Source organism: Dendrobates tinctorius, unplaced genomic scaffold, assembly GCF_039654945.1.
Source record: "Dendrobates tinctorius isolate UK_male_01 unplaced genomic scaffold, ASM3965494v1 ptg000093l, whole genome shotgun sequence".
Classification (NCBI taxonomy): Eukaryota; Metazoa; Chordata; class Amphibia; order Anura; family Dendrobatidae; genus Dendrobates; species Dendrobates tinctorius.
Genome location: NW_027361761.1, coordinates 24,261,404 through 24,278,352, shown reverse-complemented (window position 1 = coordinate 24,278,352; position 16,949 = coordinate 24,261,404). Strand labels below are relative to the sequence as shown.

At 45.3% G+C, this 16,949-nt stretch overlaps 1 protein-coding gene across 3 annotated transcripts in view; it reads right to left on the bottom strand.

Moving 5' to 3' along the window:
- Window positions 1–3,476: 3,476 nt before the first annotated feature.
- Window positions 3,477–16,949, bottom strand: part of CD2AP (CD2 associated protein) — a 100,537-nt gene continuing 87,064 nt past the window's right edge. For 2 of the 3 annotated variants that reach the window (XM_073586584.1, XM_073586585.1), the window contains exons 13-18: window positions 15,528–15,670; window positions 8,831–8,952; window positions 8,415–8,501; window positions 7,616–7,818; window positions 7,275–7,338; window positions 3,477–6,267 (exon numbers count right to left, since the gene is read on the bottom strand). In XM_073586584.1, coding sequence (XP_073442685.1) covers window positions 6,226–6,267; window positions 7,275–7,338; window positions 7,616–7,818; window positions 8,415–8,501; window positions 8,831–8,952; window positions 15,528–15,670 — 661 coding nt within the window. In that variant the 3' untranslated portion in view covers window positions 3,477–6,225. Of the gene's footprint in view, window positions 6,268–7,274; window positions 7,339–7,615; window positions 7,819–8,414; window positions 8,502–8,830; window positions 8,953–10,940; window positions 11,018–15,527; window positions 15,671–16,949 lie in introns of those variants that run through there. The other variant, XR_012234300.1, reaches the window with a different exon arrangement.

Here is a 16,949-nt window from a genome sequence, read left to right as displayed (position 1 = left end):
CCTAATCTCTGCTGAGGACTTCACCATGCACTTCAAAAACAAGATAGACCAAACACGGCAAGTCTTTATTATTCAACCACCACAACCCCTTTGTATACCAGACCAATGCCCAAACCCCATAACCTCCTTACCCAACATCAACTGAAAGGAAGCTTGCTCATCTTCTCTCCAAATCACACCTCACCACTTGTGCACTTGACCCCATCCCATCCCACCTCCTCCCCAACCTCGCCACCACTCTTATCACATCTCTAACCCACCTCTTCAACCTATCACTAACTTCCGGTACCTTCCCTTCTGCTTTCAAACATGCTTCAATCACGCCTATCCTCAAAAAGCCAACCCTCAACCCAACCGCTATATCCAGCTATCGCCCAATATCGCTGCTCCCATTCGCTTCCAAACTCCTGGAGCAGCACGCCCACACTGAACTTTCCTCCCATCTCTCATCTAACCTGCTCTTTGACAATCTACAATCTGGTTTCCGCCCCCATCACTCCACTGAGACAGCCCTGACCAAAATTACCAACGACCTACTTACAGCCAAAGCTAAAGGACAATACTCTATACTCCTCCTTCTAGACCTGTCCTTCGACACAGTTGACCACTGCATCCTACTACAGATCCTCTCTTCCTTTGGCATCAAAGACCTCGCCCTATCCTGGATCTCCTCATACCTCTCCAACCGCACATTCAGCGTCTCCCACTCTACCTCCTCATCCCACCCTCTCTCTGTTGGAGTCCCCCAAGGCTCTGTTCTAGGACACCTACTCTTCTCAATCTATACACTTGGTCTGGGGCAACTCAAAGTCCCACAGATTCCAGTACCATCTTTATGCCAATGACACTCAGATCTACCTCTCTGGCCCAGACGTCACCTCTCTGCTGTCCAGAATCCCGGAGTGTCTATCAGCCATATCCTCCTTCTCCTCCCGCTTCCTCAAAATGAATGTGGACAAATCTGAACTGATCATCTTTCCCCCATTTCACTGACCCTCCTTACCTGACCTATCACAATTGACATCACGCTTTCCCCCGTACCTGAGGTCTGCTGCCTCAGAGTAACCCTTGACTCTGCCCTGTCCTTCAAACCGCACAAGCTCTCTCCACCTCCAGCTCAAAAATATTTCCAGAATCCGTCCCTTCCTCAACCCTCACTCTACTAAACTACTTGTGCATGCCCTCATCTCCCGCCTCGACTACTGCAACATCCTTTTCTGTGGCCTCCCTGCTAACACCCTCGCAACTCTCCAGACCATCCTTAACGCTGCCGTCAAAATAATTCATCACTCTCTTCGCTACTCCTCCGCTTCTCCCCTCTGCAAATCTCTTCACTGGCTTCTATTCCCTCAGCGTATCCAATTCAAATTACTAATACTGACCTAACAAGGCCATCTATAACCCGTCTCCTCCATATCTCTGAATTAATCTCGATATCTTCCCTCACGTAATCTCCGATCCTCCCAAGACCTTCTCCTCTCCTCCACACTTATTCGCTCTTCACCCAACCGCCTCCAAGACTTCTCCCGAAAATCCCCCATCCTCTGGAATACTTTGCCCCAACACGTCTGGCTATCAACCACACTAGAATCCTTCAGATGGAACCTGAAAACCCATCTCTTCAGGAAAGACTACAGCCTGCAATTACCCCGCTACCTCCTCACCACTACTGGAGCTACCGCCTCACCATCACTGGAGCTGCTGCAACCCCCCAACCTACTGTCTCCTCCACCATCCTGTAGAATGTAAGCCCGAAAGGGCAGGGTCCTCTCTCCCCTCTATATCAGTCTGTGATTGTTAGTTTGTTTACTGTAAGTGATATCTGTAATTTGTATGTAACCCCTTCTCAGGTACAGCACCATGGAATCAATGGCGCTATATAAATAATTAATAATAACATACACTTGCCTATAAACATAGAAAACATGAAGGATGGCTATTTTCTTGGATTCAAGTATGCCGATGGAAAGGTAATGGGCAACGTTTCTCCTTGTGGAACGTGACATGCCAAGCGTGGCATGTCATAGTGAGTGAGGATCCTTAAGCCCCCTTCACACAACGAGATCGCTAGCGATATCGCTAAAGCGTCACCGATTTTGTGACGCAATAGCAATATCGCTACATGTGACACTTACCTCCGACCCGGCTCCCTGCTGGCTGTCAATCGCGCGAGATCGTCCTGGTCCATTTCTCGTCATCTGCTTCCTGCTGGCGCCGACCAGCGACTCGCGAGAGGAAGTCGTCAGCAGAGCTGCCATCTGACAGGTAACGACCGCTGCTGCATCGCTGGTGAGATCTGCCTGTTTGGCAGCTCACTAGCGACCATTTAGCGATGCACCAGCGATCCTGACCGGGTCGTATCGTTGTCGGGATCGCTGGTGCATCGCTAAATGTAAGGGGACCTTTATACGCCATGTTAATGCTCCCCTGGGAAATTAAATATGCAAATGGTCTCTTCAAAGAGGAAGCGGACTGGAACTCTAGGACCACCTATTGGAAGTAGCAATCTTAAAAGTCAGTATCAACCCTGTAACGAGCCTTGTTACATGACTTAGTATAGAAGCCAAACCAGAATCTCAATTTGCAGACACTGTATTTCTGGGTGTTGCCCCTCATCAGTGCAAAGTCTGAGATCTTGTTTGTTCAGGTGAGAGGCTCACATTGGCATGTCAGTCTTGGCACGCCACTATCCCCAAAGAGAAACATTACCCCTTGGATCTCGGTCAGATGCCTCTCACCTAGCCAAACAAGATCTTACACTTTGCACTGATGAAGGGCAATACGCAGAAAAATAGTGTCTGCAAATTAAGATTCTGTTTTGGATTTTATCCCAAGTCATGCGACAAGGCTCGTTAAAGGGTCAATATTGAGTTTTAAGAATTCTACTTCCTATAGGTGGTGCTAGAGTTCTAGTCCTCTTCCTCTCTGAATAGACAATTTGCATGTTGGAAACCTATACATGCTGTGCCCCCATTAGGTGAGCCGAATGGAACGGTTTCTACTTTCTATTAATACAGACTTATAGTTGCCCATGTACAAGAATAAATAAATGATAGTACCGTAGTGTGTCCGAATGATATTTCTAGGAGCTGCCAAAACAGTGCTGAATGATGCCGAGATAACCGGACAATCCCCAGAGTAGGGGAGATTCCTTTCTATGTGCCTTTAAAGGGATTTTAGAAAACTAGAAAAAAAAAAAGTTTGCCATTTGTGCCCTATAGTGGACGTCATTCAGTTGATTGGAGCCAATCTGCATTACCGGACACAACCCTTAGACCAGGAGTGGCGCTGTTCCTAGAAATAAAAAGCCTTTTTTTTTTAACCTCATCCACCAAATCTTCCGTAAAATGCAATGTGGACATCTGCTAATTATAGGGATTGTCCAAAAAAATAAAAAAAATTGCACAACCCTTTCTTATATGAAACAGAGGAGTGTGTGGGGGGGGGGGGGGGACATAAATGAAGACGAGAGCCACTTAAGGAAAACTCAATCATTTTATTAACTGTTGTCCTGAAAGCATGCATTATATTACAGCACCTGTAAACAGTCATTTGGATGCGCTGACATAAGCAGCTTCGCGGGATCTGGAATGTTCGGTATTCACAACGGACATAAAAACGGACATTAACGCGGCGCCTCCTGTGGCTGGAAACATTCATAGCAGCTTACAAAATAATGACTTTAGCTATTTCCCATTGCACTTTGTCAAATTTATTGCTACATGAAAAAAAAAGGCCATTATATCGTATATTAATATCACAGATACTGATTGTCTACATGCAAATTCCTGTGTACAGAACCAGCCTGAGATAAGCGACCAGTGGCCTTGCAAGGAAACTACAAATCCCAGCACACTCTGTTGCCCGGACACAGTCTTCGGGGCCATTTCTGTATTTTACGTCACAGCCCCTGGCTCTGACTTCGGATAGCAGTAGATCGCTTGGAATTTTAATTGAGCATGGACCATTGAAAAGAAAAAAAAAATCCCCAGTAAATATAAATCCTTTAAAACAAACAAAAAAAAAAAGTCAAATTAATTCCTTAATCTCTGTATTCTGAGCTCTAAATCCTGTGTATAGAAAACAGAGAGAGAGAAAGGATAAAATTCTGGCTTTGTGCAGTGACCACCAGAGGGAGCTTCCGAGCTCAGTGCATACAAGTTACAGGTGGATTATAACCGTATGCTCCTTCTAGTGGCAACTAAAGCCAGAAAATTAATACTTCTAACGGTGTTTACAGGGAATATGGAGCCACGACCACCCTCTCCCAGAAAAAAAAGGTAATTAATCGACTCAGAATTGCGTACCCGAAATACAAAGAGGTGGAGAATCTTCAGCTTTCTCGCATTTAGCTAAAAAAGATGGCGACTCAGACTTCTATTCACTGGGGATGGACATGCCCTTTAAAGGTGACCACAGCACAAAAAACAAATCTAGACAGAGCATTGGTCACCAGATTTCCCGCACCCCCTATAGACAATCACAGATAATGATCATTCGTTTACTTGTATGGAGATTGAACCTTTTTTATATTTTTTTTTTATTAATAAAATATACATAATTTCTGAATCTTAATGAAGTGGGAAAAACGGATTTTACATTTATCATTGGGAAAGGGTTAAGAAAGGCGTATAAAGTATTGCATAGTGCTGAACAGTCTCTATGGCCCGGCGTTAGGGCGGCAGATCTCTTCTTCACAAAAGAGGAGGAGGAAGGGAACTAAGTGGGTGGCAATGAGATGGGCGAATTCGGGAATAGTCCGCAGTAAGTGCATCGCTCCGACTTAACTGCATCTGTCAAGAGTGTGAACGCCACGGGACTGCCGCAGACAGGCACTGAAAAGGTTAAATCTAAAGGGTGCGTCAGAAGGTCCTCCCCCTATGCCAGACCTTCAAACAGGCGTTCCTGCATCATCGATTTCACAATTTTCAAAACCTCCGCTTGCTGCTATTGAATTAGCAATTCATAAAATTGGGGGGGGGCTCTTATATCCTTAGGATAGGTAATCAATATCTGATCGGTGGGGGGGGGGGGGAAATCGATAACCAGGATGCACACAGTATACAAAGTCCGTACGCTTGTGGCCTTTCTGGGTTACTCGTCAATGTTATTGAAGCTGCAGTACCTGAGAATGGCCACTAGACGGTATACGGAGCTCTGCAGTTCTGGCAGACGTAGGGGATCCAATAACAGCTAAGGGTCCTGGGTGGCAGACCGTCACTGATTTGACATTAATGACCTATCATAACCATGAATAGCCCTCCACAACCCCTTTAAATGCTGTCTATAAAAGCTGTGGTCACATCTGAGCACAGCTCTCGAAAACCGAGAAATGATAGTTATTTAAAGGGACAGTACACCAGGCACAATGGCCAGTGCAGTACACCTGTTGGCACCCTGGAGCTAACTTTTAGCAGCACCTCTCCCCTGATTACCGTGCACCCTGTCTCACGACAGATGCACCCCAACACGATCCCTTGTATACATCCTAGTGCAAGTGACTTGACGGCCAGATATTAATATATATATATTTTTTTTAAAAATGCATATATGAGATGCTTCCAACGTACAGTACATTAACAGAGCCATTTCATATAAATCCAATTATACACAGCTTGTCATTAATACTCGAGGTGCATGCAGGCACAACCGTGGGCGATTCTGGGTAAGAAAAAGCTAAAATATACAAAAAAAATCATCGTCAATATACTTCCCCTTCCGAGCATAGGAAAATATCGGCTAGCGATGCTCTAAGGCTATATGGAGACCCTTGATAGGATTATATTACACATAATTTGCAAAAAAAAATATATATATATATATCCCCCTTATTCAGGGAATAGAAATAGGTTTTTTTGTTTGTTTTTTTTTTTTATAAAATTACAATTATACGTATTTAATAAAAGTCTGATACACAAATCCCTCTCTATACATACAAAGTTCAGTAGTATATTCAAGCAAACCCAGTTATGCACAGGAGGATCGCGGCTCCGGCACAGTAAGACGGTAAGGCCCCTTATATCATATTGGCATTAAAAAAAAAAAATAAAAAAATACTACAAAAAAAAAAAAATAAAAATAGAGAATTATGCAAATAATTTTCTGGAAGAAAAAAAAAAAAAAAAAAAGTAGTCCATTGTAATAGGTTTAATTATGCTTCTGTGAATGTGGGGGGGAAAAAACAAGAAAAAAAAAGGGACTTAGAGGTTGCAGGAATCGGGCGCCTCACGACAACTGTACGGCCTTTTTCAGCTTGTCGACTTCACTCTGCGGGGGATAAAGCGAGAACGAGTTACCGTGGTTGACAGATCTGTGATCCATTATTTGACAAAAAACAAGAGCGGATAAAGGGTGTGTGCACACGTTGCGGATTCGTGTGCGGATTTTTCCACATGGAATCTGCAGAATCCGCAGTTCAAAATGCCTGCGTTTTACCAGCGGATTTCACCTGCGTTTTTACACCTGCGGATTCCTGGAATGGAATAGGTGTAAAAACACTGCGGAATCCGCACAAAGAATTGACATGCCGCGGAAAATAAACTGCTGCGTTTCTGCGCGGATTTTTTCACAGCGTTTTTTTTTTCCCCATAGGATAAACATGGTGCTGTACATCCCTTGGAAAACTGCTGCGGATCCGCAGGGCCAAATCCGCAACATGTGCACATACGCTTACAATCTGGGCCTCCCAATATAAAGGAAGCAACTCGTTCAGACTTTTGGTGACGAACCAATCTGGTCTAGATATACAGGGCCTTGAAAAAGTAAAAAATGTAAATGTATTTTATTGGTATTTTATGTGATCTATCAACAACAAAGTATCAAGTATTTGTGAAGTTTAAAGGTAAAAAAAAAAAAAAATACATGAGTTTATAATTATTTATAAATATAAATCTGTGAACATAGTGAGGTGCATTTGTATACCCCCTCCTTTACAAAATCCTGAGTGACCAATTGCCCCTGAAAGAGACAATTAGTAAATTGATTCCGCCTGTGTGACTGATTTTCAGTATAAATACAGCTGTTCTGTGATGGCCTCAGAGGGTTCTGTGAGAATGTTTGCGAACAAAGAGCATCATGAAAACCAAGGAACACACCAGACAGGTCAGGGATAAAGTGGGGTTAAAGTGGGGAAGCCCAATGTATGGGCTGCACAGGGACCACAAAGCTACTTTACCCAACATGCGGTAAAGCAAAGAAGCGGCCACAAGGACAACCATGGAGCTCATTACATGTTATCTGATCATAGTTTAGATGAGACGGCCGATCCCACTCACTTCTAAACTGCTGCGCAGCATCCGCTCCTCTTCTAGATCTCGCTTTATTTTATCCAGCTCATTCCTAGGACAAAAAATGCAAAGGATCATACCACATAAGAAATGACATCTGGATCAACGTTCTAGCTGCAAAATTCTGGGAACAGGCAAAAAAATTAATAAACTCATGTGTCTGTGTAACGGAAAAGGTGCGAGAGCATGAAGTAGCACAGCCCAGTGCCGCAATCTCTTCCCCCCGGACTTCGCAGACCTCCACAGATCAGACCTTTCCATCTTGTGAGATACGCCTGCCTTCTCACCTCCTTGTAACACACACTAATATAACAGACCGTCCCCGGTACCTATGTTCTTTCCTGAGTGTATCCACTATGGTCAGCAGCTCGCCGATCTGTGCTCTTAACTCCTCCATCTCGCTCTTTTTCCCATCCACAACATCAAGTTTTGGTTTGACGTCGGTCACCACCGGGCTGAGGGGAGCGAGGCCTGGCCTGGACACGGCAGACATGGGTGAGAATATAGACACGGATGCTGGGATCACCGATGGCTGAAATAAGGAATAAAAGGTATAGTACAAAAACAATGGAAGCCCCTGCAGTCGTCTGATCACATCTCGTACATTGTGACGTGCCCTCTATAATGGGAGCGGACGGAATCCTAATGATGTCTGGGAATGGCGGGGCCAATGTGCACAGCAGACAAAAAATATAAGGGGATCAAGGAGTTTGGTTTTTTTATAGCTACTTCTGTGAAAAATATGGAGTCGGCCCCTGAACAACCCACGAGTGGCCTTGTACAGCCCCATCCTAAAAGGAGGCGTACTGCAATACCCAATACATGTGTGACAGCATGTAGTGGTCTCAAAGAGCATTTACAGAGGATAATTGGACCCCCGCAGCGATCATACGACTAGTGGGACCTCAACCAACCACGAAAACGAGATGCACAAAGTCCCCTCTGTGAATGTAGCTGTACTGAGCATGTGCGACCGTGAATGAAGCAATGGTCGCACATGCTCAGTACTGCTCCATTCACAAAGGTCAGACCCCCAGCGATCATACACTTAGTGCCGATCCTGCAGACTAGGCATACGGACAGTTAATAGGATGAGCCCTTCATGTCGCAGATCACACTACTGGATACCTTCTTGACATCCGGCGTCGACGGTTTGGCACTTTCCTCCCCTTCCTCGTGATGCGCCTTCGGCTCCTCAGTCAAGTCTTTGTTGTGCTACAACAAATAAGTAGACAACCATTAGTCTGACCTTATCAAGGAATTAAGGGGGTCATCTCATAGGAGACCAGACCACCAGACTGAAGCAGGCAGCGGCAGTGCAGGGAACGCGACGTCAATGTTCATCTATGTGGCTGCCATAAAAAAAGAAAAAATTATCTCTTCTGTTACCTAGCATTGTGGCCACGTAGGTCATCAATCATTGCACCCATGGAGGAGATCATCTGATATTGGCGTAGGCAGTTTGCCTGGTTCGTACCCACCCAAATAAAATCAAACAATTCCCATAAACCCAGCATCCCCTTTACACCAGCTTCGGTACTTACAGAGGGCAGACCATTGAAGCGTCCTGGTGGTCTCTTGCCGGGCATCTTTGGTCTGCTGGCAGTGGGGTGGGATAGGTTTTCTGAGGTAGACAGCAAGTCATCAAAGCTGAGTTCGGAGGGAGCTGAACAAGGAAAAGCAGAGTTCATCATCCCTGTATATGCGCTGGGAAATTGCTTAACTGGCAATAACCTAAATGTACGTTGCAGCCATGTGGGGGAGCCGCAATGCACTAAGGGCAGTACGCAATCCTTCCCACAGTCACAATAGTAAGGGCACGTCTAGGGTATTGTCATTTAAGTGATTCTCAAATAAATTGAAGAAAGCTGGAATCAATGAAGCAGCAGACAAATGATGCAGAATTAACTCAGCCATATCATCAGCTAGAGAGGAAGCCAGCATGGAGCCAGTAGGGGGGAGGACGGGCCGCCCTGGGCTCACGGGGGCCAAGGTTTTGCCGGCCACGAGACATAAAAAGCCGTTTGTAGGACTTGGGCAAACGTAATGCCGGCTACAACTGTCGTCACCCAGCTTTCCAGGACAGATGGAGGGTGTGTGCGTTGAAAGAGCCATGCTGTGACTATGTGGAGGAGGGGAGGTGTCAGAGAGCCATGCTGTGACTATAGGGGAAGGGGGTGTCTGGGAGAGCCATGCTGTGACCATTGGGGGGGTCTGGGAGAGCCAAGTTATGATGATTGTGGGTCAGATAGTCACAGCCTGGCTCTAAGACCATGGGGGTTGGAAATCTTTTAACTGGCGACTAAGGCTTGGATTTGCAGACCGTCACTTGCAAGGTGGAGCCTAGAGAGCATCATGGCTGGCTCTCCACAGCACCATGGGAGCAATGCTCAAAGGTCATATACTATTAAGAATATTAAAGGTGTTGGCGGCTCCCAGACAATACAGAACGTACAGTTTACTTTGCTGATCGGTGGGCGGCAGAGACCCCTTAAATGTTACAGAGGGGCAAGAAGAACTTGAAGCATTGGAGAATCTTCTCCACCATCAGCATCTATACACATCGGGCAGCTGCCCCCGCTGAGCTCAGGACGGGGCCTTAAGGCTTTATTCACATCAGTGTGATGGACACCAGTGTCTCTATGCTTAACCATGAGGGTCATACCCATCATTTCCTGCCACTAGACACTATAAACAATATGGGGCACGTCCTTTTTTTTCCTATATGACGTTGCCCATAGGTATGGGTGTGGGGGGAGCAAATAGCCCCAGAGGAGGTCAGACCTGGCACTTACTGACCATAAATAACATTTCCCTCCATGCCGCCTCCACTAGAGGGCGCTCACTGCATAATGCTTCACTACAGAGCTCACAGCATATAGAAGCTCACTGCTCCCTCTAGTGGCGGCTGCAGGCAGTCGGAATTTATCATTTATGTCCTGGAACAGAATTGGAGCAAAGTAACAACAATGTTCTGTAAAAACATGTGAAATAATAATAGCAGAAAAGATTAACACTGAATATAAATGGCATTTATAGTGGACATTCACGTTAGACCTAAGATACATGGACACATTTCAGACGGTGGAATATGACAATTCCTGCACTGGATGATACCAGCACTGATCATGGACAACCCAGAAGAAACATCACCCCAGCACGGGGAATCAGCAGTGCACACCAGCTCCCCCACCCCCCTCATTACAGAAAACTTTGATTTAACCAATAAAAGGGCGTATTGGTATAATCAGGTGGATCCTGTGGTATCAGTCATTGTACATGTGGGGGAGGAAGTCAGCTGTGACATCATCTATTGTGAGTGCTGGATCCCATGTTATCTATTGTATCTAGAGGTGTTATCAGTCATTGTACAGGAGGAGGAGGAGGTGAGCTGTAACATCACCTTGCCGGATTGCCAGCACTCACCCTCTGTGTTTGGGCATGATCCCGGCAGAGGGAGGCCGGTGGGAGCAGATCAGGGGACTCTGCTACACTTTTTATCACAAATGTTGCAGCATTCAATCCGATATCACCGCTCTCTGAGACTTAGGAGATCTCATGCCGCCCGTGACTCGGGTGACTGCTTTCATGTAAACTACAGATCTCTAAATTAATCATTGCAAATGCAGGACTGCTGAGAGAACATGATCTTACCAAAATGGAGAAGGGTAGGAGGGGAAGTTCCTGATACGAAAGAAGGGAGACATGGCAAACAGGAGAGGAAACAAAATCTGGAAAGAAAAGTCAAGGAGAGGAATATCTAGAACGAAGACTGAAAACAAAATTACTTTGTAAAGCAGAAAAAAAAGGAAATCATTTGAAGAAAAGAAGCAAAGAGCCTGCACATGCAGAAAAAAGAGAATGGAGGGGCGTCCGGAGCCCCTCTGTGGTGATCTGCAGCGTTGGTAGGACACGTCTATCATTTATTAGGAGTACTGTCGGGTGCGGTGATGGCCAACAAGTCAGGGGGGCTCAATCTTATGTTACGAGGGCCACGTGTCACACTGGACAGCTACATAGTGCAGCGCTGAACCGTGCAGGGGAATCACTATCCCCCTTTTGGATGAAGACAAATCTCGTGCTCCTCCCAAGAGCCGTAACTGCATCTCCTGACTGCATCGTCATACCAGGGATTTTTTTTTTTTTTTTTTAAGCGAATGAGCTGTAACTTTGAAAAAAAAAAAATTCCTGAATGGGGGGGAATTTTCTTTTTGCGCAGTGAGCTGTATTCTTTATTGGTGTAATTGGAGAGCACATACGGCAGATTAATTGCCTTTTACTGTATTTTTGGTACTGAAGAGTGGCGATTCTCTGGAGCTTTCATTTTCTTTCTTTTACGGCATTAACTAATAACATTATTATTACCGTATATACTCGTGTATAAGCCGACCCCCCTAATTTTGCCACAAAAAAAAACTGGGAAAACTTATTGACTCGAGTATAAGCCTAGGGTGGAAAATGCAGCAGCTACTTGTAAATTTCAAAGATAAAAATAGATACCAATAAAAGTAAAATTAATTGAGACATCAGTAAGTTAAATGTTTTTGAATATCCATATTGAATAAGGAGCCCCATATAATGCTCCATACAGTTCATGATGGGCCCCATAAGATGCTCCATACAAAATACACCCCATATAATGCTGCACAAAGGTTAATAATGGCCCCATAAGATGCTCCATAGAATAATATGGCCCCATAAGATGCTCCATAGAATAATATGGCCCCATAAAATGCTCCATAGAATAATATGGCCCCATAAGATGCTCCATAGAATAATATGGCCCCATAAGATGCTCCATAGAATAATATGGCCCCATAAGATGCTCCATAGAATAATATGGCCCCATAAGATGCTCCATAGAATAATATGGCCCCAATAAGATGCTCCATAGAATAATATGGCCCCATAAGATGCTCCATAGAATAATATGGCCCCATAAGATGCTCCATAGAATAATATGGCCCCATAAGATGCTCCATAGAATAATATGGCCCCATAAGATGCTCCATAGAATAATATGGCCCCATAAGATGCTCCATAGAATAATATGGCCCCATAAGATGCTCCATAGAATAATATGGCCCCATAAGATGCTCCATAGAATAATATGGCCCCATAAGATGCTCCATAGAATAATATGCCCCCATATGCTGCCCCATAGACTATGCCCCCATATGCTGCCCCATAGACTATGCCCCCATATGCTGCCCCATAGACTATGCCCCCATATGCTGCCCCATAGGATATGCCCCCATACGCTGCCCCATAGGATATGCCCCCATACGCTGCCCCATAGGATATGCCCCCATATGCTGCCCCATAGGATATACCCCCATATGCTGCCCCATAGAATATGCCCCCATAAAATGCTCCATACATTATGTCCATATATGCTGCAAAAAAAAAAAAAAAAAAAAGCCATACTCACCTCTCCTGCTCAGGACCTCACCTGTCTGGGGGCCATTGCTGCTCACCACTGTTTGCCATGTCGTCTGTCAGTGACGTTCAGGCAGCAGAGGGCACGGCGCGCACTAACCACGTCACCGCACCCCCTGCTGCCTAAACGTCACAGACAGAGGATGCAGCAGACAGCTGTGAGCAGCGTTGGACACCCCGGACAGGTGAATATCGCTATACTTACCTCCCCTGGCGTGTTCTCTGCAGCGGCAGCACCGCTTCTCTACGGTCTCCCTTCCTGCCTTCAGCGGTCACGTGGTACCGCTCATTACACTCATGAATATGCGCATATTCATGAGTGTAATGAGCGGTACCATGTGACCGCTGAAGGCAGGAAGGGAGACCGTGGAGAAGCAGGGGGGCTGCAGAGACCTGCCACGGGACGCAAGTATGATCTGTGACACCCCCGTTCCCCCTCCCCGGCCGACCCCCAGGTATTTGACTCGTGTATAAGCCGAGAGGGGGACTTTCAGCCCAAAAAAATGGGCTGAAAATCTCGGCTTATACACGAGTATATACGATGATAATAATAATAATAAATATATTTTATCATTATTAGTAATAATAATGAAAAAGAAAAAACAAAAATGATTTTATAATTTCATAGCTCAGACGTGGAGACGTTTACTTTTTATCTCTTTTAACAATAAAGGAGGGGACTCCAATTATGTTTTCTTGATGTAAAAGCTTAAAAAAAAAAAAATATATATATATATATATATATATATATATATATATATATATATACACACACACACACACACACTCACTGGCCACTTTATTAGGTACACCTGTCCAACTGTGTGTTAAGACTTAATTTCTAATCAGCCAATCACATGGCGGCAACTCAGTGCATTTAGGCATGTAGACATGGGTCAAGACAATCTCCTGCAGTTCAAACCGAGCATCAGTATGGGGAAGAAAGGTGATTTGAGTGCCTTTGAACGTGGCATGATTGTTGGTGCCAGAAGGGCTGGTCTGAGTATTTCAGAAACTGCTGATCTACTGGGATTTTCACGCACAACCATCTCTAGGGTTTACAGAGAATGGTCCGAAAAAGAAAAAAAAATCCAGTGAGCGGCAGTTCTGTGGCCGGAAATGCCTTGTTGATGCCAGAGGTCAGAGGAGAATGGGCATACTGGTTCGAGCTGATAGAAAGGCAACAGTGACTCAAATTGCCACCCGTTACAACCAAGGTAGGCAGAAGAGCATCTCTGAACGCACAGTGCGTCGAACTTTGAGGCAGATGGGCTACAGCAGCAGAAGACCACACTGGGTACCACTCCTCTCAGCTAAGAACAGGAAACTGAGGCTACAATTTGCACAAGCTCATCGAAATTGGACAGTAGAAGATTGGAGAAACCTTGCCTGGTCTGATGAGTCTCGATTTCTGCTGCGACATTCGGATGGTAGGGTCAGAATTTGGCGTAAACAACATGAAAGCATGGATCCATCCTGCCTTGTATCAAAGGTTCAGGCTGGTGGTGGTGGTGTCATGGTGTGGGGAATTTTTTCTGGGCACTCTTTGGGCCCCTTGGTACCAATTGAGCATCGTTGCAACGCCACAGCCTACCTGAGTATTGTTGCTGACCATGTCCATCCCTTTATGACCACAATGTACCCAACATCTGATGGCTACTTTCAGCAGGATAATGCGCCATGTCATAAAGCTCGAATCATCTCAGATTGGTTTCTTGAACATGACAATGAGTTCACTGTACTCAAATGGCCTCCTCAGTCACCAGATCTCAATCCAATAGAGCATCTTTGGGATGTGGTGGAACGGGAGATTCGCAGCAGGGATGTGCAGCCGACAAATCTGCGCCGTGTGATGCCATCATGTCAATATGGTCCAAAATCTCTGAGGAATGCTTCCAGCACCTTGTTGAATCTCTGCCACGAAGAATTGAGGCAGTTCTGAAGGCAAAAGGGGGTCCAACCCGTTACTAGCATGGTGTACCTAATAAAGTGGCCAGTGAGTGTGTATATATATATATATATATATATATATATATATATATATATATATATATATATATATATATATATATAATATATATATTTTAGTATTTAATTATGGTATTGTTTAATTTTTACACCCACCCCTGGGACGTGATGGCAGCTACAGGACTGAGCTTCATAGGAGGGCAAAGATGGCAATAATCAGTAGACCCCCGGCAACTCATCGGCACCATGATATCGTGTTGTGGTGGTGCCAATGGGCATCGGAATGGACCCGTCTCACATCACACGTGTAGAACAGATGTCAGGAAGGGGTGATAAACATGTGCCACAACTGTCCGATAAGTGCCAGGGGTCTTCTGATATCGGGTGTGTAGAGATGGCGGCTCGTGCTAGGGCTTGCCCGTCCATGCTCCACTCCGACAGGGGAACTCCAAATGGCATCATGGGGTGCAGGTTGTGGCCCCCCGACTCCCGAGACTTTTTAAAAGATGTTAGAGGCGCCAGGTGAAATAATCACATGCATGCCAGAAAGCTGAGCAAGAAGGGACAGCGATGGAGAGCCGCCCGGTGATTTACGAGTGATCGGACCGTCACATGAGGCATGCAAACTAAAAGGAGGAGGAAAGAAGCAAGTGTCATGGAGAGAAGGCTGGTCACTGGGGCGCTGGGTGATGTGTCCTCACACATCAGGGCCGGGACAGGAGGATGATGATGAGGAGGAGAATGAGGAAGAACACTTTCACACAGGTCATGCATAAGGAGGCGGGCGTCCTCAGTCTCAACATACACCCAGTCGCCACATCTCCATCTACGTACCGCTCTCTCTCGGGCTTTTCACCCCACTCTGTTCGACCTCCATAGATTTGGGTCGACTTAGGATTTGCTCTAGATCCATTTTCGTTTTATTAAATGGCTCAGGTTCAGACTTCGGCCGACTGAGAGGCGATTCTCCATTAGGTCTAAGGAAAGAGAGGGGCACAAAAGGTCACTGAATCAGTGGGAGGGTCAGATTAACCTGTAATTTCTATTACTGTCCTCTAGATGGAGCTGTGGGACCTGAAACTATTATAAACTTACATAGTGACTGCAGCTCTGGAGTATAATACAGTCATGGCCAAAAGTCTTGAGAATGACACAAATATTATATTTTCACATGATCTGCTGGCCTCTGGTTTTTATGTGTGTTTGTCAGATGTTTTTATCACATACAGAAATATAATTGCAATCATATTATGAGTAACAAAAGGTTATATTGACAGTTAGAATGAGTTAATGCAGCAAGTCAATATTTGCAGTGTTGACCCTTCTTCTTCAGGACCTCAGCAATTCTCCCTGGCACGCTCTCAATCAACTTCTGGATCAAATCCTGACTGATAGCAGTCCATTATTGCAAAATCAATGCTTTTATTTTGTCTGAATTTGAAGGTTTTTGTTTGTCCACCCGTCTCTTGATGATTGACCACAAGTTCTCAATGGGATTAAGATCTGGGGAGTTTCCAGGCCATGGTCCCAAAATCTCTATGTTTTGTTCCCTGAGCCATTTAGTTATCACCTTTGCTTTATGGCAAGGTGCTCCATCATGTTGAAAAAGGCATTGTTGATCGCCAAACTGCTCTTGGACGGTTGGGAGAAGTTGCTCTTGGAGGACATTCTGGTACCATTCTTTATTCATGGCTGTGTTTTTAGGCAAGACTGAGAGAGAGCCCATTCCCTTGGCTGAGAAGCAACCCCACACATGAATGGTTTCAGGATGCTTGACAGTTGGCATGAGACAAGACTGGTGGTAGCGCTCACCTGGTCTTCTCCGAATAAGCCATTTTCCAGATGTCCCAAACAATCGAAAAGGGGATTCATCAGAGAAAATGACTTTACCCCAGTCCTCAGCAGTCCACTCCCTGTACCTCTTGCAGAATATCAGTCTGTCCATGATGTTTTTCCTGGAGAGAAGTGGCTTCTTTGCTGCCCTCCTTGAGACCAGGCCTTGCTCCAAGAGTCTCCGCCTCACAGTGCGTGCAGATACACTCAAACCTGCCTGCTGCCATTCCTGAGCAAGCTCTGCACTGCTGGTAGCCCGATCCGCAGCTGAAACACTTTTAAGAGACGGTCCTGGCGCTTGCTGGTCTTTCTTGGGCGCCCTGGAGCCTTTTTGGCAACAAGGGAACCTCTCTCCTTGTAGTTCTTGATGATGCGATAGATTGTTGACTGAGGTGCAATCTTTCTAGCTGCGATACTCTTCCC